The sequence below is a fragment of the Zingiber officinale genome, chromosome 5B (assembly GCF_018446385.1).
Source record: "Zingiber officinale cultivar Zhangliang chromosome 5B, Zo_v1.1, whole genome shotgun sequence".
Classification (NCBI taxonomy): Eukaryota; Viridiplantae; Streptophyta; class Magnoliopsida; order Zingiberales; family Zingiberaceae; genus Zingiber; species Zingiber officinale.
The window spans coordinates 112,719,570-112,741,841 of NC_055995.1; the positions used below are offsets into that span (position 1 = coordinate 112,719,570).

A 22,272-nucleotide genomic window follows, 5' to 3' on the forward strand; every position below is an offset into this window, starting at 1 on the left:
TCAGCTAGGTCTCAGTAATCAGATGACCCACTAGGGCCTAAGTAGTACTCATCTCAGTCTAAGTAGTCAGGCTACCCACTAGAGCTCGAGCAACACACGACACTCGGCTCAGACTGGATAGTCGAGTGACCCACTTGGGCTTAGACAACACTTGACACTCGACTCGGTCAGCTTACTCGGGAAGTCGCCTCAATCAGCTAGAGTTGCTTGAACCTCTCAATAATTGGGCCACTCGACACTAACTATACAAAAAAACATGGATTTTGTGATATATTTTAGAAAAGAAAAAATTTCGTCATAAATCTATAACAAAATTAGCGACATAAAAGAAATCATCTAATCGGTACAAAATTAACAACAAAAAATTTTTGTCGCAAAATTAGCAACAAAAAAATCTTTCGTCGTAAAATCCGTGGCTAAAAAATTTATTGTTGTAAAATTCATCGCAAATTAGCGACAAAGTTTCAATTCATGGCAAAATTTATAATGAATTCAAAATTCGATCGCTAATTTGCAACAAATTCAAAATTTGTCGCAAATTTTACGACGAAATTTAGGGACGAAATTCAAAATTAGTCACAAACTTTAACGGGGGTATTCAACCAAGAGATTGAATGACTTTCATTGACTTTTTTTTAATGATAGACTTTTGTGAAGTTGATAGATTTTATTGGCTTTTATAGAATCTCATATAGTTGTGAAAATAATTTCATGGAATCCTATAAACTTCTTTACAAGACTTTTACAGACATTTGTAAATTTCATGAAAACTTGTGGATTTAAGGGGATGTATTCAATCTTGGAAAAGCATAGACGGTCATGGTCTCGCACAATATTTATTTTCAAACAAAACCTAAAATACCTAATTAAATTTATTTTTTAATAAAATAATAAATAACAAACTTATCCATAAAAAAAACTTTTTCAACTTTTTATACTTTTATCTTGTTTTGACTAAAAATAAAGAGAAGATAACGTCTCACTTTAAAAAAACTTTAATAATATAATTTTAAATCCAATAATATTATAATAATTTTAAATATTTTTATTTATAATTTTGATCCAAATTAACTTGAAATATTGGTCAACCCTTTAATTTGGTCAAACTTTTAATAAAATGTTAAATTGATAAATTTGATAGTAATAAAATTAATAATATTATTATTAATTTGATTAGTAATAATATTATTAAAATAAATAAATATAAATATATAAAATTTATTTAGAAATTTTTAAAATTTAATAAATTTTATAGAATATTTTTATGTCAAATTTCATTAGACTTTATTAAATTATCTATTAATTAAGTTGATAATTAATTTGATTTATTAATATATATATTTTATATTAAAACCTACTGTCTCAAGTTTCTCTTCCCTCTATGCACAGCGTCATCGTCCAAATCGACTTTGACTTCAACCTGCTCGCAAGTAGTCAACGGAAGCATCACCGGCTGCCTCAAATAATTTTTCTATTTGTTTTCCTCCTTTCCAGCACAGCGCAGACTTCACTAGATGACACTCATTGGTTCCCATCGCGAGCAACCAGAGAAAAAATCTCCGCCTACAGCCCGCCGCCGTGAGTCACCATCGGAGAAAAGGTTGCAAGCGGCTACTGTTCCGTTCCAGTCGTTCTAATTCATTCTTTTGCCGTTATAACATCAGAGAATGACATTTCAGAGGACTCTCAGCTTTACATGAAATGCATGTTGAGAAGTTGATGCAGACCATCGAGAGGTTGAACAAGACAGGGCCTTTATGATCAAAGAAATAATCAAAATTGAGGAGCGGAAAGAGAAAGGACTTATTTGTAAAAAAAATTAAAGCGATTTGAAGTCTATAGAAATCTCTGTTGGTACAATATCCCTCAGGTCAAGGTTGACCTGGTTGACCAAGCTTGAGTATTGGTTTGGGTTTCGATGTTTGACAATACAAGACTTCGATGATATGGACAAGTGCAGGTGCAGTTGTTCATTTGGGGAGATTATTTGGTGTAATTCCCCTCTGATCAGGGTCTAATCAGGTTGGTTGAAGAAGAGTCAAGTAGGTCAAGGTTGACCAGATACTTAACTGGGAAGTCCTAACTGGGATGTTAAGCAGAAGGAAAATCCTGGTGAGTGAAGCCAGGTGAAAGACCTAGTGAGTGAAGCTAGGCAGTTTGAAAGTCCTGGTGAGTGAAGCCAGGCAGAAGGAAAATCCTGGTGAGTGAAGCCAGGTGAAAGACCTAGTGAGTGAAGCTAGGCAGTGAGGAAATCCTAGTGAGTGAAGCTAGGTGAAAGTCCTGGTGAGTGAAGTCAGGCAGAGGAAAATCCTAGTGAGTGAAGTTAGGTGAAAGTCCTGGTGAGTGAAGCCAGGCAGAGGAAAATCCTGGTGAGTGAAGCCAGGTGAAAATCCTAGTGAGTAAAGCCAGGCAGAGAAAAGACCTGGTGAGTGAAGTCAGGCAGAAGAGAAGTCCTAGTGAGTGAGCTAGGTAGAAGGGAAGTCTTGGTCAGTGAAGCCAGGCATGGGAAAATCCAGATGGGTCAAGGTTGTAACACCCGAAAATTCTCGAAACTGCATTATAAATATTCTATGATTTTTCTGAAATTTTTAGATATTTTTCCGGAATTTTCCGAGTAGCGGAAGCAGCAAAAATAATTAGAACCGCAAAATAGCTTAGGCGGGAATCGAACCCGGAACCTCTCGGATCCGATAACTTTTAGTTAGCCTTAGTAACCGGTGAACCCAGCAGGGTCGTGCTGAAAGAAAGAGGAATCAATTATATTTATATTAGAGTTGGGTTCAATTATCCACTTGATATAAATAGAAGAGTTAGGTTGGGTTTGGTTTATTTTTCTTTGGTTCGGGAATTCTCCACCGAGACCTCACCCTAGCCACGCCGCAACCCTCCTTCTCTTCCTTCTCTCGGCGCCAACTTCCAAGGAAGCCTAGGGTTTCATCCCTAGGGCTATAGGAGTGCCTTCCGGTGACATCTCGGACACGAGGACGCTCCCCTCCGCGAGAAAAACACGTAGACGCGAGAAGATCGACGAAGGGACCTTCTCCACCGGAAAACTAGCGCTTAGATTTGTAAGAAATCTAGCACACGAGGTAAGAAACCCCTCACCTGCAGTATAAGTAGCTCTGTTTGGGTTTTCTACGCATTAGTTTAGCTATATGCAGATTTTTATCGACGCATAGCGTGAAATTGACCCTCCTCGCAGGTTTAGGGATTTAGTGAGCACTTCTAGATGGGCCGGACACGTAATCCCTCTTCAGTGGGGGTTTCTAGACGTTGTCGGGTGCCTAGAAGTGGTCTCCCTAATAGAGAGGAGAGTTAGGGCACACTAAGTGTTCGATAAAATAGCTAGTTAAGTAAAAATGCAAACTAGGCATTTTAACAGCTCAGTTGAATGCATTAGAAACATCTAAATCAGTAAATCAGTTTATTCTAGCTTATATGGGACTACGGTCCAATGGGTGGGCTCCCACAGTCGCCTCTGGGTTCAGACAACCTAGCTCTAGGTTCAGATAACCTAGAAACAACAATTTAGAACAGTTTAGCTATATTCAGTATTTTACTTTTTAAGGGTTAGGACAATTTCCTAATTTAATTAGGGGCACTTTGATCATGTATAGTTTAGAGTAACAATGTAAACCCTACTAAATGACTTGCAACCCGGGTTAGTTAGGGATGCGCGCACAGTAAGTACAGTTGTCGGGCCCAACAGCACATGATTATTATTTTGATCTACTATGCTATTAGTTTTCAAAACTCATAAAATCAGTTATGTTAGTTGAGTTTGATTTCAGCTTCAGGTTAGCTTCAGTTAGCTTAGTTCTCTATTATTGTTCTATGTGATTAGCTTGCTATGCCATGCTTCAGCTTACATGTTCAGTTATTTCAGTTTATGCTTGCAACCATAGTATGTCATGCCAGTACATGTTTTCAAATAGCATTCTTTAAAACATGTTTGCATCGTTGCATGTTTTAGTGAGGTAGATGGTTTCTTACTAAGCTTTAAGCTTACAGATACTATTTTCCCTTATACTGCAGATAAAGGTAAAGGTAAGATGTGTAGGACCGTTGGGCCGGCTAGAAGGGGGGTTGAATAGCCTGTAAAAAAAATAAAGACCCTTCTCGAACTTTCAACAGAACACTTGCATAAAGTAAGTTAGCAGTAAATAAAAAGCAGAAAGAAGAGGCTCACAACTTGACTTGGTTACAACCAAGGAGGTTGTTAATCCAAGGAATGAACGTGCACTAAAATATCTCCTTCAGGCGGAGAAGCTTCTTACAGCAGTGAAAGCACAAAAGACATAAGCTAAACTAGAACAGAATCACACAAGTGCTTGGAATGTAAATCTCTGAGTTGATTTCAAGCTTCTGGACCAAGGCTATATTTATAGCCTTGGTCGGGGCGCCTAGAAGGGTTCCGGGCGCCCTGGGGGGATAAAACTTTATCCCCCAACGTCCAGAACGCGAAAGACGCGTTCTGGTCAAACTTCATGTTCCGGGCACCCCGGGCTGCTCCGGGCGCCCCGGAGCAAAAAGTCAACTCTAGTTGACTTTTGCGTCCGGGACCTCTGCTCCGTTTCAGTCCCGCCTCGGTCCGGGTCTTCCGCTCTGGATCCGCTTACTTGGGTCATCTCTGCCATCCGGAAAAGGGCTCACCCGAACCCAACTTCCGGTCTTCTCGAGCATGCTTCCCTCAACGTCTAGAAGGGTTCCGGGCCAAGGCTATATTTATAGCCTTGGTCGGGGCGCCTGGAAGGGTTCCGGGCGCCCTAGGGGGGATAAAACTTTATCCCCCAACGTCCAGAACGCGAAAGACGCGTTCTGGTCAAACTTCATGTTCCCGGCGCCCCGGGCAGCTCCGGGCGCCCCGGGCTGCTTCGGGCGCCCCGGGGCAAAAGTCAACTCTGGTTGACTTTTGCGTCGGACCTCTCCTCCTTTCAGTCCGCCTCGGTCGGGTCTTCCGCTCGGATCCGCTTAGGTGATCTCGCCATCGGAAAGGGCTCACCCAACTCTGGTCTTCTCGGCGTGCTTCCTCGGCTTCGTCCCTCGGAATTGCAGCGTGTTTCCTTCTCGTCCGCCAAGTACTCATCCGCAGATCTTAGTCCCTCTCGGCCGACATTCTCGCTAGTGCGTCTCTTGCTCGAGCAATCTTCCGCTCCGGCTTCGTCCCTCGGAACCACCGCGCTTTCTTCTCGTCCCGGTGTACTCTTCCGAGCATCTCGTCCCTCGGACTGCCGTCCTTCTCGCTAGCTGCGTCTTCCGCTCGACTACCTGTGTTCCTTAGCTCCTGCACACTTAGACACAAGGTTAAAAACACACAGGACCTAACTTAACTTGTTGATCACACCAAAACAACCTTGGGGTTCCAACAATCTCCCCTTTTTTGGTGTGATCAACCCAAGTTAAGCTAGGGTAAAATAGACATTAAATAAAATTAAGTAAATTAACTTAATTTGTAATTTAAGTGCAAAAAGATAGAAAAGATAAAAAGAAGTTAAATCTATCTACCTCCCCCTAGACTTATACTTTCCCTTCTCCCCCTTTGATCACAAAAAAATGGGGTTCCAAGAAAAACAATCTAAGGGTTAAAAACTTAGAAAAAATTATTTCAAAAAAAATTTCTAAGTTTTTAAGAAATTTAGAAAATTTTTCTAAGTAATTTAAGCTGAGATTTCTAGTTTCAAAGAAATTCTTAACTTAGGAAAAAAAATGATTTTTGAGAATATTTAAAAAAATCCTAAAAATATTTTTGAATTTTAAAAAATCCTAACTTACATTTTTAAGTATTTTGTTTTTTAAAAGACGTAATTAAAAAAAAATTTCTAAGTAAGTCAATTTCTAATTTGAAATAAAATGTTTTGAATAACCTTTTTCAAGCACTAATTAATTCTTGTATTAATGCTTTATTAGTAAGTTAATTAAACATTTATTTCAAAATTTTGGCTTCCAGGTCGTGGCGAGGCACTAGGCCTTCTTGGTTATTGGAGCAACAACCACTTCCTTAGACAAAGTCTCATAAAGAAATTCTTTGTTTAATTTTCTCACTTAAAGCGCTAGTTTTACAATTTAGTTTAGGCATGATTTAGGAACCCAATATAGGTTCCACCCTACTGGATTAATTAAAAAGCTTTTAGGGACATATTTTCTTGAAATGTTCCTAATTTGTCCCGGGTGATATTTAAAGTACCAATTTAAATTATTAAATCTTCTAAAATTGGTTTTAGATGAACATGCATAGTTTTTCAAGTTATCTACTTGAATTTTCAAATCATCATTTTCAAGTTTCAATTTTTCATTTGCTATTTTTAATTTATCTAATTCTTCTAAGGGACAAGACTTAGCTAGAATTACTTTTAAATTTTATTTTCACTTTCTAATTTGCAATCTTTTGTTAAAAGTTTAACGAACTTAAACATTTTATCGGGAGGAAGAGATCGTACCTGACTTACCTTGTCGATCTCGTTGTCCGTTTCTCCCCCTGAGCTGCTGCTTTCTTCCGACGTGTCTCCCCCTTCATCGATGCTCTCGATGCTCATTTCGGAGGAGCTTGAATCGCAGTCGTCGTCTTGATGACTCGCCATCAGTGCGAGTCCGGAGAATGTTTCGACTTCCGATTCGGACGACGTATCGTCCCACGTCGCCTTCAGGGCCTTTCGTTTTTGGATAGGCTTCTTACCCTTTTCCTTGTCTTTGTTCTTCAGCTTGGGGCAGTTGTCCTTGACATGCCCTTCTTCGTCGCAATGGTAGCAGCGGATCGTTCTTTTCTTTCTACCCTGTGGATGGTTAGTTTTTCTAGAATTGTATAACTTCTTAAATCGTCTTACCATCATTACCATTTTCTCGTCGTCGAGAGAAGATTCCGATTCAGGTTCGTCTCTCGAAGCTTTGAGGGCGACGTTGTTCTTTGGCTCCCTCATTCCTGCACATCTTGACTCATGCACTTCAAATGTTGAAAAAAATTCTTCTAATGAAATTTTTTCTAAGTCCTTCGAAATGTAAAAGGCATCTACTAATGATGCCCATTTTGAATTTCTAGGGAAGGAATTTAAAGCATACCTGAGTGAATCTCGGTTACTTACCTCTTCTCCGAGATTCGAAAGTCCGGTGATGAGCTCCTGTATCCTCGAGTGTAGATGTGCAATTGTTTCACCTTCTTCAAGACGGAGGTTGGTGAGATGGTAGCGAAGTAAGTCCCATCTCGCAAGCTTGGCTTCGGATGTTCCTTCGTGTAATTCAAGGAACTTCTCCCAAAGCTCCTTTGCCGAATTGTAGGTGCCGACACGGTTGACTTCTTGTGGTGGAAGTACGGTTAGCAGATGGAATTCTGCTTTCTTGTTTGCCACGTACTCGGTCTGCTCTTTCTTTGTCCATTGACTTTTTGCTTTGCCCTCGGGAGCTTCAAAACCGAGTTCCATTGTTAGTAATAAATCAAAATCGGTACCGAAAAATACCTCCATGTGCTTCTTCCAGCTTGCAAAGTCCCCCTCGAATTTTGGTGGATGGATGTTAGATCCGGCCATCTCGTTGCTTCGTTCGGCGGTTAGTTCTCCTGAAGCGTCTCGGCTCTGATACCACTTGTAGGACCGTTGGGCCGGCTAGAAGGGGGGTTGAATAGCCTGTAAAAAAAATAAAGACCCTTCTCGAACTTTCAACAGAACACTTGCATAAAGTAAGTTAGCAGTAAATAAAAAGCAGAAAGAAGAGGCTCACAACTTGACTTGGTTACAACCAAGGAGGTTGTTAATCCAAGGAATGAACGTGCACTAAAATATCTCCTTCAGGCGGAGAAGCCTCTTACAGCAGTGAAAGCACAAAAGACAGAAGCTAAACTAGAACAGAATCGCACAAGTGCTTGGAATGTAAATCTCTGAGTTGATTTCAAGCTTCTGGACCAAGGCTATATTTATAGCCTTGGTCGGGTCGCCTGGAAGGGTTCCGGGCGCCCTGGGGGGATAAAACTTTATCCCCCAACGTCCAGAACGTGAAAGACGTGTTCTGGTCAAACTTCATGTTCCGGGCGCCCCGGACAGTTCCGGGCGCCCTGGAGCAAAAAATCAACTCTGGTTGACTTTTGCGTCCGGGACCTCTGCTCCGTTTCAGTCCCGCCTCGGTCCAGGTCTTCCGCTCCGGATCCGCTTACTTGGGTGATCTCTGCCATCCGGAAAAGGGCTCACCCGAACCCAACTTCCGGTCTTCTCGAGCGTGCTTCCCTCCGGCTTCTCGTCCCTCGGAATTGCCGCGTGTTTCCTTCTCGTCCGCCAGCGTACTCATCCGCAGTCTTCGTCCCTCGGTCGTCGACCTTCTCGCTAGCTGCGTCTCTTGCTCCCCGAGCAATCTTCCGCTCCGGCTTTCGTCCCTCGGAACCACCGCGCGCTTCCTTCTCGTCCGCTGTGTACTCTTCCGCAGCGCCTAGTCCCTCGGACGCACAGCGTGCCGTCCTTCTCGCTAGCTGCGTCTTCCGCTCGACTACCTGTGTTCCTAAGCTCCTGCACACTTAGACACAAGGTTAAAAACACACAGGACCTAACTAAACTTGTTGATCACACCAAAACAACCTTGGGGTTCCAACAAGATGGACTAGCAGAGGAAGCTGGAGTTCAATGCAAAGATGGTGTGTGTGGCAGGAACTGGAATAAAAGATCCTCAGGGGTTTTAGCAAGCTTAAATAGTTGAATTCTTAGTATTTCTTCTTTCATGCATTTTTAGACCTTAGAATGTTTAAACCATGGGAGATTTATTTAGTTTGTTAATAATTATGTTAGAATGCTGGTTAATAGTTGCTAGAATATATTCTATGGATTGTATAAGTGAAATGTGAGATTTTGGCACGAACAAGTGCTAAAATCAGGGGCTTTGATTCGAAATCAGAGACCCAGATCGGTCTACAGACCGATCAGAAGTGGGGTGAGCTACTGGATCGGTCAGCCGACCGATCAGTGTGCGAACAGAGAGTTTATGGATCGGTCTGCCGACCGATCCAGATACGAGCAGAGAGCACAGAAGCTCACTGATCGGTCAGCCGACCGATCAGTGAGCCACTGGATCGGTCTACCGACCGATCAGTGTGCTCCTGGATCGGTCGGTAGACCGATCCAGCCGCATGCAGAAGCGATGTGTGCTCCTGGATCGGTCGGTAGACCGATCCAGCTGCGCACAGAATCCATACAGCTTATGGATCGGTCAGCCGACCGATCCAGAGCCTTCTTCCGTGCCAGTATCAAGCTGGATCGATCACGGGATCGATCCGACAGCCCAAATCGATCCATGGATCGATTGAAATGCCTGATTACAGCTAGCAGGACATCCGAGAGGCATAGAATATCTCCCCTAGCATGTGTACGACTCCTAGGTACACCTAGAATATTAAGTTCAGTTTACAGTAATCAGTTTAGTAAAATTTTAATCAATCCAGATTTTTCCGCGATAGTAATTTAGCACAGCATTACGTAACGATCGGCCTTACAGCCTAGTCAGTAGGAGGCGGGTCGTTACAGAGTGGTATCAGAGCAGTGTTCCATACTTCCTACACACACATCAGCATTGAACCTGCAGCTTCTAAGTAAGAATACCTCTACTTTATTTATGTTTCTTGCTTTCTTGTTATAGATCATGTTTATAGATAACTAAAGCATGTTAGCTTATGATAGTATCTAACCTGATAACAATAGTTATGCAATTATGATAGCATTAGTTATGTATGTCTTTTATGTCTCTAGTAATGGCACGAGGACGCCCAGCTAGAAGGGCACCAGCTACTGAGCCCCAGCATGAGGCAGGCAGTTCAGTGCCTCCCCCAGACCTTACAGCAGCAGCTAGCTGAACAGCAACAGGAGATAGCCACCCTTAGGGCTAATCAGCAGAATACTCCCATAGTCACCCCGGAACCAAACTTAGCAACGCCAGTAGTCTTAGAGGTTCCACCAGTCCAGCCTATAGTACCAGTAGCACCAGCAGCAGAGGCAAGGAGAGAAGCTTATCTGATCTAGTGGCAGAGAGTCAAGCCAGAGAACTTCTCAGGCACTAGTGAACCATGGGATGCACAAGCCTGGTTCAAAACACTGGAGAGTACGATGGAGCTTCTGGACTGGCCAGAACACGAGAAGGTGAAGTGTGCCTCCTTCTGCCTGACAGGGGATGCACGCATGTGGTGGGAGAGAATCAGAGCGAAGCGCCCAGTGAACCAGATGTCATGGGTTGACTTCGAGAAGGAGTTCTTTGAGGAATTCTTTCACATGCGGGTCACAAACCGCCACTACGACGAGTTCATAGAGTTTCGTCAGGGCAACCTTTCAGTGGAGGAAGCCGTGAAGAAATTCAACAGGTTGGCTCGTCTATGCCCAGAATTAGTCAGCACAGAAAAAGAACGAGTCCGGCTGATGCTCAAGATGCTGAGGCCGGAAATAGAAATGAACGTGGCTGGCGGCATTCACAGGCCGCAAACCACTGAGGAACTAGTTAGCAGTGCTCTAACCACCGAGCACTACCAGAATAGTATCAAGCAGCAGGAGCAAATCCCCTCAGAACCTAAGGGTCAAGGAGGCTTAGGTACCCAGAAGCAGCAGGGCCACAGCTCTCATAGCTCTAACTGGAAAGGGAACTCCAGTAACAAGCGCAAACCAGAGAGTTACCCAAAAGGAGCCCAGTTATCCAAAGTGTGCTACTTGTGGGAAATTCCATCCTGGAGTTTGTCCTAAGGGCACACGAGGATGGTTTGAATGTGGACAAGAAGGGCACATGGCTAAGCAGTGCCCAAACAAGACCAGTCTTCCTCAGCCACAGCCGATTCAGTACGGAGGCCAGCCAGCACAGTTGCATCAGATGCAGGCCGCTCTAGATGGTCCACACATCAGCCAGGGCAGATTAGAAGCCCCTCCAGCTATGACCAATGCGAAGATCTACTCACTCACCAGAGAGGACGTAGCAAATGCCTCGACAGTTGTTACAGGTCAGATTAGTATTTTTCAGCAAATAGCAACTGTCTTATTCGATACTGGGGCAACCCATTCATATATATCCAGGGCATTTGCCGAGAAGTTAGCAATACCTCCAGAGGTACTCAATAGTCAATTTCTGACGACATTACCTTCGGGAGAAATTATGGCATCTACGCACTGGCTCAGAGCAGTATCAGTCACTATAGCAGACAGAGAACTCTTTTGTGATCTGATAGTGCTAGATATGACCGACTACGATGTCATCTTTGGAATGGACTTCCTGATCAGATACGACGCTTCTATAGAGTGTCGTAAACAGAAAGTCGTATTCCAACCTGAAGCAGAAGCACAGTTCGAGTTCGTCGGAGAACCAAAGAGAAAGGCCAAGAGGTTTCTCTCAGCTATGAAGGCACGGAGATTAATGGATTCAGGGTGTACGGGATTTTTAGCACACGTAGTCAGTACCAGTCAGGACAAGGACCAACAGCTAGCAGAGGTCCGAGTCGTATGTGACTACCCAGCAGTCTTCCCTGAAGAGTTACCAGGACTAGCACCAGACAGGGAGATTGAATTTGAGATAGAGCTCATTCCCGGTACAAACCCTATTTCCAAAGCACCATATCGCATGGATCCAGCAGAACTGAAGGAACTTCATGAGCAACTACAGGAACTACTTGACAAAGGCTTCATACGCCCTAGTCACTCACCATGGGGAGCGCCAGTATTGTTCGTGAAGAAGAAGGACGGGAGCATGCGCCTGTGTATAGATTACAGAGCATTGAACCAAGTTACCATCAAGAACAGGTATCCTCTTCCCAGAATTGATGACCTGTTCGATCAGCTAAAGGGAGCAGTAGTGTTCTCTAAGATAGACCTCAGGTCAGGTTATCATCAGGTGAAAGTCAAGGAAGGGGATATACCCAAGACAGCATTCAGGACCAGATACAGACATTATGAGTTCGTAGTCATGCCCTTTGGCGTGACAAATGTTCCAGCTACTTTCATGGACCTCATGAACAGAGTATTCAGAGAGTGCTTAGATAAGTTCGTTATCGTGTTCATCGATGACATTCTTATCTACTCAAGAACTCAGGAAGAACACGTAGAGCACCTGAGAACAGTATTACAGACCCTCCAGCAGAACCAGTTATACGCCAAGTTCACAAAATGTGAATTTTGGTTAGATCAGGTATCCTTCCTGGGTCACATCATCTCAAAGGATGGTATTATGGTAGACCCTAGTAAGATAGAAGCTGTGAGCAACTGGAAAAGACCCAAGAACGCCAGTGAGATCAGAAGCTTTCTGGGATTAGCAGGCTATTACAGAACATTTGTAGAGGACTTCTCCAGGATAGTCTCCCCACTGACAGCTCTTACCAGAAAGAACAGAAAGTTTCAGTGGACCGAGGACTGCGAGAACAGTTTCAACGAGCTAAAACGAAGATTGACCAGTGCACCTATTCTGACCCTACCAGAGAATACAGGCAGCTTTGATATATATAGTGATGCCTCTAAGTTGGGACTAGGAGCAGTGCTGATGCAAGATGGCAAGGTAATCGCCTACGCCTCCAGACAACTCAAGGATTATGAGAGGAATTACCCCACTCATGACCTTGAGCTTGCAGCAGTAGTGTTCGCTCTCAAAATTTGGAGACATTACTTATATGGAGCTCAGTGCAGAGTGTATACAGATCATCAGAGTCTGAAGTACTTCTTCACTCAGAAGGATCTGAATATGCGACAGCGCAGATGGTTAGAGCTGGTCAAGGACTACGAAATAGAGATCCTCTACCACCCAGGGAAAGCAAATAGGGTAGCAGATGCACTTAGCAGAAAGTCCAGTGCTACCTTATTATCTCTAGCAGCCATGTCACCACCCCTACAGAAAGAGATCACAGATTTTGGTCTCGAACTCATAGTTGGGCAGCTCTCTACTATGACCTTAGAGTCGACCTTGCTTGGTGACATTCAGACAGCTCAGGAACAGGATCCTGAAATTCAGAAAATCAAGCTAGGATTAGCATAAACAGAAAGTGGAGAGTTTAGAGTGTCAGCTAGCGGGGTGTTGTATTTTGGCGACAGATTATGTGTTCCAGATCAGGAGGAACTCAGAAGGAAGATTTCAGATGAGGCTCACAAGACTCCCTATGCGATGCATCCAGGCTCCACCAAAATGTACCAGGACTTGAGGAAGCGTTTTTGGTGGCCCGGGATGAAGAGAGACATCGCTAGATATGTCAGCACCTGCCTAACCTGTCAGAGGGTTAAGGCAGAACATCAGAGACCAGGAGGAGTTTTGCAGCCATCCAGATCCCAGAGTGGAAGTGGGAGGATATTTCCATGGACTTCATAGTGGGATTACCCAGGACCACAAATGGTTTTGATACCATCTGGGTAATAGTCGACAGGTTAACTAAATCAGCCCACTTCCTAGCTATCAGAATATCTTATTCCATGGAGCAACTAGCTCAGTTGTATCTCAAGGAGATCGTCAGGCTGCATGGAGTCCCACGAACCATTATTTCAGACAGAGACAGTAGGTTCACATCACACTTCTGGGAGTGTGTACAATCAGCTTTGGGCACGAAGTTAAAGTTTAGCACAGCCTTCCATCCTCAGACAGATGGACAGACGGAGCGAGTAAATCAGGTACTCGAAGATATGCTCCGAGCATGCGCCCTAGATTTCAAAGGAAGTTGGTGCAAATATCTGAGTCTAGCAGAATTTGCATACAACAACAGCTATCAGGCCACTATCAGTATGACACCTTATGAGGCTCTCTATGGGCGGAGGTGTAGATCTCCAATCTGCTGGTATGAGAGTGGTGAACAGAAAGAACTAGAGCTCCAGACAGATCTAGTAGCAGATACCACAGCAGCTATACAGCAGATCTGCCAGAGGATAGAGACAGCTCAGAGCCGCCAGAAAAGCTATGCTGATACACGGCGCAGACCCTTAGAGTTTTCAGTCGGGGATACAGTGTTCCTCAGAGTAGCTCCCATGAAGGGAGTAATGCATTTTGGGAAGAAGGGCAAGTTAAGTCCCAGATATGTGGGACCATACCTTATCAGTAGAAGAGTGGGCAAGGTAGTATATGAATTAGACCTACCCCAGGAGATGTCAGCTATCCACAATATATTTCATGTCTCTATGCTGAAGAAGCATATCCCAGATGCCACCCAAGTGATTGAGCCCCAGTCGGTACAAGTTCGCGAAGACCTCAGCTACGACAGTTGGCCTATTCAGATAATAGACCGAGCAGTTAAGAAATTGCGAAACAAAGAGGTACCATTAGTAAAAGTCATTTGGCAAAGTCACACAGCAGAAGAGGCAACTTGGGAGACAGAAGCCAGCATGAGACAGAAGTACCCAGAGTTATTCTAAGTTCGAGGATGAACTTTTTATAAGGTATGGGGGATTGTAACGCCCGAAAATTCTCGAAACTGCATTATAAATATTCTATGATTTTTCTGGAATTTTTAGATATTTTTCCGGAATTTTTCGAGTAGCGGAAGCAGCAAAAATAATTAGAACCGCAAAATAGCTTAGGCGGGAATCGAACCCGGAACCTCTCGGATCCGATAACTTTTAGTTAGCCTTAGTAACCGGTGAACCCAGCAGGGCCGTACTGAAAGAAAGAGGAATCAATTATATTTATATTAGAGTTGGGTTCAATTATCCACTTGATATAAATAGAAGAGTTAGGTTGGGTTTGGTTTATTTTTCTTTGGTTCGGGAATTCTCCACCGAGACCTCACCCTAGCCACGCCGCAACCCTCCTTCTCTTCCTTCTCTCGGTGCCAACTTCCAAGGAAGCCTAGGGTTTCATCCCTAGGGCTATAGGAGTGCCTTCCGGTGACATCTCGGACACGAGGACGCTCCCCTCCGCGAGAGGAACACGTAGACGCGAGAAGATCGACGAAGGGACCTTCTCCACCGGAAAACTAGCGCTTAGATTTGTAAGAAATCTAGCACACGAGGTAAGAAACCCCTCACCTGCAGTATAAGTAGCTCCGTTTGGGTTTTCTACGCATTAGTTTAGCTATATGCAGATTTTTATCGACGCATAGCGTGAAATTGACCCTCCTCACATGTTTAGGGATTTAGTGAGCACTTCTAGATGGGCCGGACACGTAATCCCTCTTCGGTGGTGGTTTCTAGACGTTGTCGGGTGCCTAGAAGTGGTCTCCCTAATAGAGAGGAGAGTTGGGGCACACTAAGTGTTCGATAAAATAGCTAGTTAAGTAAAAATGCAAACTAGGCATTTTAACAGCTCAGTTGAATGCATTAGAAGCATCTAAATCAGTAAATCAGTTTATTCTAGCTTATATGGGACTACGGTCCAATGGGTGGGCTCCCACAGTGACCTCTGGGTTCAGACAACCTAGCTCTAGGTTCAGATAACCTGGAAACAGCAATTTAGAACAGTTTAGCTATATTCAGTATTTTACTTTTCAGTTGGCACTGTACCGGATTAGATATCCATTGGGTTGGACTCCCACAGTCGTCCCTAGGTTCAGACAACCTAGTAAACCCTACTAAATTTGGGACTTGCAAACCCGGGTTTAGTTAGGGATGCGCGCACAGTAAGTACAGTTGCCGGGCCCAACAGCACATGATTATTATTTTGATCTACTATGCTATTAGTTTTCAAAACTCATAAAATCAGTTATGTTAGTTGAGTTTGATTTCAGCTTCAGGTTAGCTTCAGTTAGCTTAGTTCTCTATTATTGTTCTATGTGATTAGCTTGCTATGTCATGCTTCAGCTTACATGTTCAGTTATTTCAGTTTATGCTTGCAACCATAGTATGTCATGCCAGTACATGTTTTCAAATAGCATTCTTTAAAACATGTTTGCATCGTTGTATGTTTTAGTGAGGTAGATGGTTTCTTACTAAGCTTTAAGCTTACAGATAAAATCAGTTATGTTAGTTGAGTTTGATTTCAGCTTCAGGTTAGCTTCAGTTAGCTTAGTTCTCTATTATTGTTCTATGTGATTAGCTTGCTATGCCATGCTTCAGCTTACATGTTCAGTTATTTCAGTTTATGCTTGCAACCATAGTATGTCATGCCAGTACATGTTTTCAAATAGCATTCTTTAAAACATGTTTGCATCGTTGTATGTTTTAGTGAGGTAGATGGTTTCTTACTAAGCTTTAAGCTTACAGATACTATTTTCCCTTATACTGCAGATAAAGGTAAAGGGAAGATGGACTAGCAGAGGAAGCTGGAGTTCAATGCAAAGATGGTGTGTGTGGCAGGAACTGGAATAAAAGATCCTCAGGGGTTTTAGCAATCTTAAATAGTTGAATTCTTAGTATTTCTTCTTTCATGCATTTTTAGACCTTAGAATGTTTAAACCATGGGAGATTTATTTAGTTTGTTAGTAATTATGTTAGAATGCTGGTTAATAGTTGTTAGAATATATTCTATGGATTGTATAAGTGAAATGTGAGATTTTGGCACGAACAAGTGCTGAAATCAGGGGCTCTGATTCGAAATCAGAGACCCAGATCGGTCTACAGACCGATCAGAAGTGGGGTGAGCCACTGGATTGGTCAGCCGACCGATCAGTGTGCGAACAGAGAGTTTATGGATCGGTCAGTCGACCGATCCAGATACGAGCAGAGAGCACAGAAGCTCACTGATCGGTCAGCCGACCGATCAGTGAGCCACTGGATCGGTCTACCGACCGATCAGTGTGCTCCTGGATCGGTCGGTAGACCGATCCAGCCGCATACAGAAGCGATGTGTGCTCCTGGATCGGTCGGTATGGATCGGTCAGCCGACCGATCCAGAGCCTTCTTCCGTGCCAGTATCAAGCTGGATCGATTACGGGATCGATCCGACAGCCCAAATCGATCCATGGATCGATTGAAATACCTGATTACAGCTAGCAGGACATCCGAGAGGCATAGAATATCTCCCCTAGCATGTGTACGACTCCTAGGTACACCTAGAATATTAAGTTCAGTTTACAGTAATCAGTTTAGTAAAATTTTAATCAATCCAGATTTTTCCGCGATAGTAATTTAGCACAGCATTACGTAACGATCGGCCTTACAGCCTAGTCAGTAGGAGGCGGGTCGTTACAAAGGTTGACCAGACATCTGGTGAAAGTCCAAGTAGGTCAAAGGATTGACTGGATACTTGACACGAGGAAATCCAGATGGGTCAAGGTTGACCAGACATCTGGTGAAAGTCCAAGTAGGTCAAGGGAGTGACCGGATATTTGGCATGATGAAGAAAAGTCCAAGTGGGTCAAAGGGATTGACCAGACACTTGGTGAGGGAGTCCTAGCAGGTCAAGGATGACCGGATGCTAGGCATGATGAACCAACAGATGGATTGACCGGATGTTGGTTTGGGGGCTTGGGACTTGGTTTTGGGCAAAAACCAATGTCTTGATCGATCAGCCGATCGATTGGATGATGCCCAATCGATCGGCCGATCGATTGGGAAGGTCCCCACGACAAGCCTCGAGTGGGCAAGTCGCAGAGCGCACAGAACGCCTCTGGATCGATCAGCTGATGATCCAGAGGTCCCAATCGATCAGTGGATGGATTGGGAAGCTGTGTTTTGTCGCGATAAGCCATGGATCGATCGGCCGATCGATCCAGACAAATTCCCAAAGCACAGAGGCGCTCTGGATCGATCGGTTGATCGATCCAAAGCCTCCACGATCGATTGGGAGCAATCCAATCGATCGGGATCCAACCGTTGGCGCAGATAAAGGTCGTTGGCGTGCGTCTTCTTCGGTAGAACTCTCGACCACATCTCAGATCTTCACCAACGATCACAAAGCTTCTCCACAGGGTTCTCACCGCCAGTTCTTGAAGTTCTTGGAGGTTTTTCCAAGTCAAGAGGCGGATCTACTGCAAGAGGAAGAAAGCTAGGGTTAGGGTTTTCTTGTACTCATTGTAAGCTTTGTGCTTGTATTTTGTATCCTTTCCCTTTCTTCTTGTAGTGTGAACTTGTAGGGCTTCTCCGCCTTCGGTAGTTACCGAAAAGGAGTGTTTACATAGTGGAGGGTGTGTGAGTGTGTGGATCCTTGGACTAGTCACCTCCTTTGGAGGTGGATACCAAATAAATCTACTTGTTAGCGTTGTGTGTGTTGTTTCTTGTATATTTCCGCTGCACATCTTTGAAGAAACAAGCAACGCCGACCACGAGCACACGACGAGCTATTCACCCCTCCCCCCCTCTAGCTACATTTCGGTCCCAACAATCTCAATGATGAGGAGAAGACTTTTTATTTTATTTTTAAAATTATACCAAGTGTTTTGGAGAGCTATTATTGGTTAAAATTTATATCTAAGAATTTCTAAAAGAATCCATGAAAATCTATTGAAACTTTGGATACCAAAAGATTTTCATAGAGTTTTAAAAAGTTAAATTTGAATACCATATGACTTTTTAAAACTCTATAAAAATCTAATTTGGATACCATTAGATTTCTATAAAGTTTATAAAAGTCTAGACTTTTAAAATCCATAAAAGTGATTCAAAATAATTAAAAGTCCAACATTGAATATATCACCCTAAGTTCCCTAAATTTTACAATGAAATTTCGACGAATTATGAATTCATCGCAAAATTTACAGATGAATTTTAAATTCATCCGTAAATTTTGTGACGAATTTATATTTTATCGCAAAGCTTATGATAAATTTTAAATTCGTCATAAAATTTAAGGATGAATTCAAAATTAGTTCTAAAATTCATAAGTAAAATTAGTAGGTCACTTGGCACTTGGGCTGTTTGGACCTCTCGACACTAGGCCGCTCGCTCGACTACTCGGCGTCACCACTTGTTCAGATGAAGCCATCTCTCCCGGTCTCTCGGACAGAAGACCCCGGGAACATCAACGTATATAGAAAAAAGGCAACAAAACTTGTTAAAGAACTGATAAAGAGGTTTTTCTCACAACTAAATAGATCGAATTGATCGAGAAGGAACCTTGAAGACGGGGTAACACGTTAATTGGAACGATCCGACGGAGAGGATGAGCGTCCACATGGCCTCCTTGTAGCAGTGGAAGAACAATGTCGGCGGATGGCGAACCTTGGGCTGGATCTTGAACGGCGAGATGGAGGCGGGGAGGCCTAGCTCGATGAGAGCGAGAGGGAGCGGGGCGAGGGTGAAGACTACGAAGATGCATAAAATACTGTGGTAGTAGAGGAGGTAGTCGGGCATCCGGGAAGAGTAGCGGAACCAGACGACCTCCAAGAAGGTCAGATTCCGCCCCAGCGCCGCTTCCGCCTCCACAATTGTCGCATACGGAAGCATTTCCGGTGCTTCAGGAAGCTGTTGACCTCGAGCGAGGACTCCGGCACCGACTAGATACTCCTCCTGATCGATAGGAAAGTTATCGGCTTCGGTGCCACCGTAACGACGATCGTGGATTTGCAGAGGAGAATGGAGGGAGGAGACAAAGGCGATGAGTTGTGTATGTGCTCTTAAATGGAAAGAAATCGGTGGCTGTTGTCTAGAAATCAAATAAATTTATAATTGATACAGAATAACAAAAACATATGCATTAATTAAAAATAAAATAAATTAAAGCTTTGAAAAGGATTACTGAAAACGGCGTACATAAAATTAAGTAGAAGAAAGAGGGGGTATATAATGAGAATGTGTTTTGTATTTTTGGAATTACAAAAACGAGACGCGCAAAATGGATGATATTGAAACTCACTTATATATGGTTTAGTAAAATGCTGAAAATAAATTCAGTCGGGGAGAGACTACTACCGCAATTTAAAGTTTTTTAATGAGGTTGGGTGGGCTTCCAAATCATTGTAAGACAACAACTTTAATGCGATTTGACAGTGAAAGTGATGTATATATATAAAGACAAACTAAGCCCGAATCATTGAAAGGCAACTTAAATGCGATTTGGAAGTGATATATATAGTCACTCGAGACCTTCGGACCTCATCGAGATCCAAATGTGATGGTACAATTTTTTATTATTTATTTATTTTTTTATCTTCAGAATTAAATTAATTAGATTATACCTTTACGATAGTTATAGTGTCCAAATTAAAAAAATTTAAAATAAAAAAAAATACTCATGGAATATAATATATGTATTTAGAACGTTTCAGGTTTAAGATTTAAAGAATTTTTTATTTTTTTCAAAAAATCGAGGTGCTTGGATTAAAGTGATATATATATATGCCTGAAATTCATCCTGTGCATGTATGTTGATGGTACAGTTTGTTTTTTATTTTTTGTTTATTTTTGTTTAGTTTCGGGTTTAAGCCAATTAGATTTTACCTTTACGGTTCAAGAATTGGGTTATTGTGTTCAAGCTGCTGCTCCGGTCACTTAGCTGATTCTCCGGTCATCTAGAGTTGAGCTCATATATCAAAACCCAACTCTGGCCTTCTTCACTCGAGTAGTCTTCCACTCCGGCTTCTCGTCCCTCAAAAATACTGTGTGCATCCTTCTTGCTCCACTAGTGTATTCTTCCACAACTTCTCATCCTTCGGATACACCGAGCCCATGCGACAAGTGAGAAGAATGGTACGAAAAATGAGTAGACGGGACAGATTAGAAGCTGTGAAAGAGTACACCAATGGAAGAGAAAGAACGTGCGCATCCCAAGGAAGAGAAGCCGAGGAGGAAGCCTGCTTGAGGAGAAGGTTAGAATTGGGTTTGGTTGAACTCAATTTTAGATGGCCGGAGTATCACCCAAGCGAACACGGGAAAAAAAATAGTCAATATGGTAATTAACCATTCAAATGAGCAGTGCTCGAGGCACCTCCAATGGCTTTATAGGCGGGCGCCTCAAGCTTTGACAGTGAAGCTACTGCATTTGGGACCCAAGGTGCCTCCAATGTGCTTAAGGCACCTTGAATGAACAGTACTGAGGCACCTCCAATCACATTGAAGGTGCCTCCAATGAAGCAAAGTTGTTGGCTGACCATTGTAACGTGGATAAAACTTTATCCACTTGGAGGCGCCCTAGATGGCTTTAGAGCTGCTCCAAGCCACGTCAGCACAACACTAACTTTTCCCAAAAGACTATAAATATCCCATGGAGGTAGAAATTAATTAACAATCACTGTATTCAATTCCTAGTTAGTTTCTAAGCTTTCAAAGTCTGTAAGAGACTACTCCGCCTTCACAAAGGAGTTATTTAAGTATAGCTTTTCAACTATTTTGGATTAACAACTACATAGGTTGTAACCAAGTAAACTCTTGAGTGTTTTTACTGTTTTTCTTATATTATTCTCTTTAATGTTATTTTTGATTATCTAATATTATGTCCTTGCTAAGTTTAAAAAGCAAGAGATTCTACCAACTCTTCGGGCGCCCCTAGCGGTGCATCTCATCTACTCGCAATGTCTATGCAACGATTTGAGGATAAAACTTTATCCTTGGTTGAGTGCTTGGACCCGGTCACTACAAAAAAAGTCGCGAATAACGACTGAATATTCCGTCGGTATTCCGTTGGTAAATGCGTTTGCCGACGGAATACCGACGGAGTTTTATCTATCGGAAAGAATTGGGTCGGCGGCCAATTTACCGACGGAAACTACTTTCAGTAGGTAATTACCGACGGAAATATAAAATCCGTCGGTAAGTATTACCGACAGAAAAGTTTCCCGTCGGAGAAAGGGCCAACGGCGGGTAACGGAGTTTACCGACGGATTATTATTCCGTCGGCAATATACCGACGAATTATGAATTCCGTCGGTGATGTATCGTAAATTACTATTCCGCGATTCGATAGATTGCCGACGGAATGAATATTTCCGTCGGTGATTTCCGACGGAATTTAAATTCCGTCGGTAATATCCAGTAAGTTTTGAAATGTCTGCTCTGCATTTTCCATTTATCATATATACAAATTTTATACAATAAAAACCATCACAAACGATGGTAACACAAACTCAAATCATATATAATAACAATCCATACAACACACAATCAACACAACATACAATATGCTTACAAACAAATAATAAAACTGTCTAAAAAATAATACAAAACATAGTAACAAGTGCCCATATCTCCAAAATTCCAAATATCCAAAACATACTGACAATCAAAAATATCCAAAAGTACTAACAAGTTAACATCAAATACAAAATATCCAAACTTACACTGATACATCACCTACACATATATCCAAATATAATCCTGTAAAAGTCAAATATAAAAGATTATAATCAGACTGAATCGATATAAATGTAATATATACCTCAAGAATTGTAATATATAAGTAATTTTGCATGTAATAAAATACCTGGATTATATTATAGATATCCAATGATAGTACGGTGGTGATTGTATCAATACGGACTTCTGCAAAATGTAATACAATTTA

General features: G+C 42.6%; 1 protein-coding gene across 1 annotated transcript in view; it reads right to left on the minus strand.

Annotated features, from left to right (window-relative positions):
* Positions 1–19,418, minus strand: part of LOC121985379 (very-long-chain aldehyde decarbonylase GL1-10-like) — a 54,775-nt gene extending 35,357 nt beyond the window's left edge. Inside the window, exon 1 of the mRNA XM_042538800.1 lies at positions 18,891–19,418. Coding sequence (XP_042394734.1) covers positions 18,891–19,220 — 330 coding nt within the window. The 5' untranslated portion in view covers positions 19,221–19,418. The remainder of the gene's footprint in view (positions 1–18,890) is intronic.
* Positions 19,419–22,272: the final 2,854 nt, after the last annotated feature.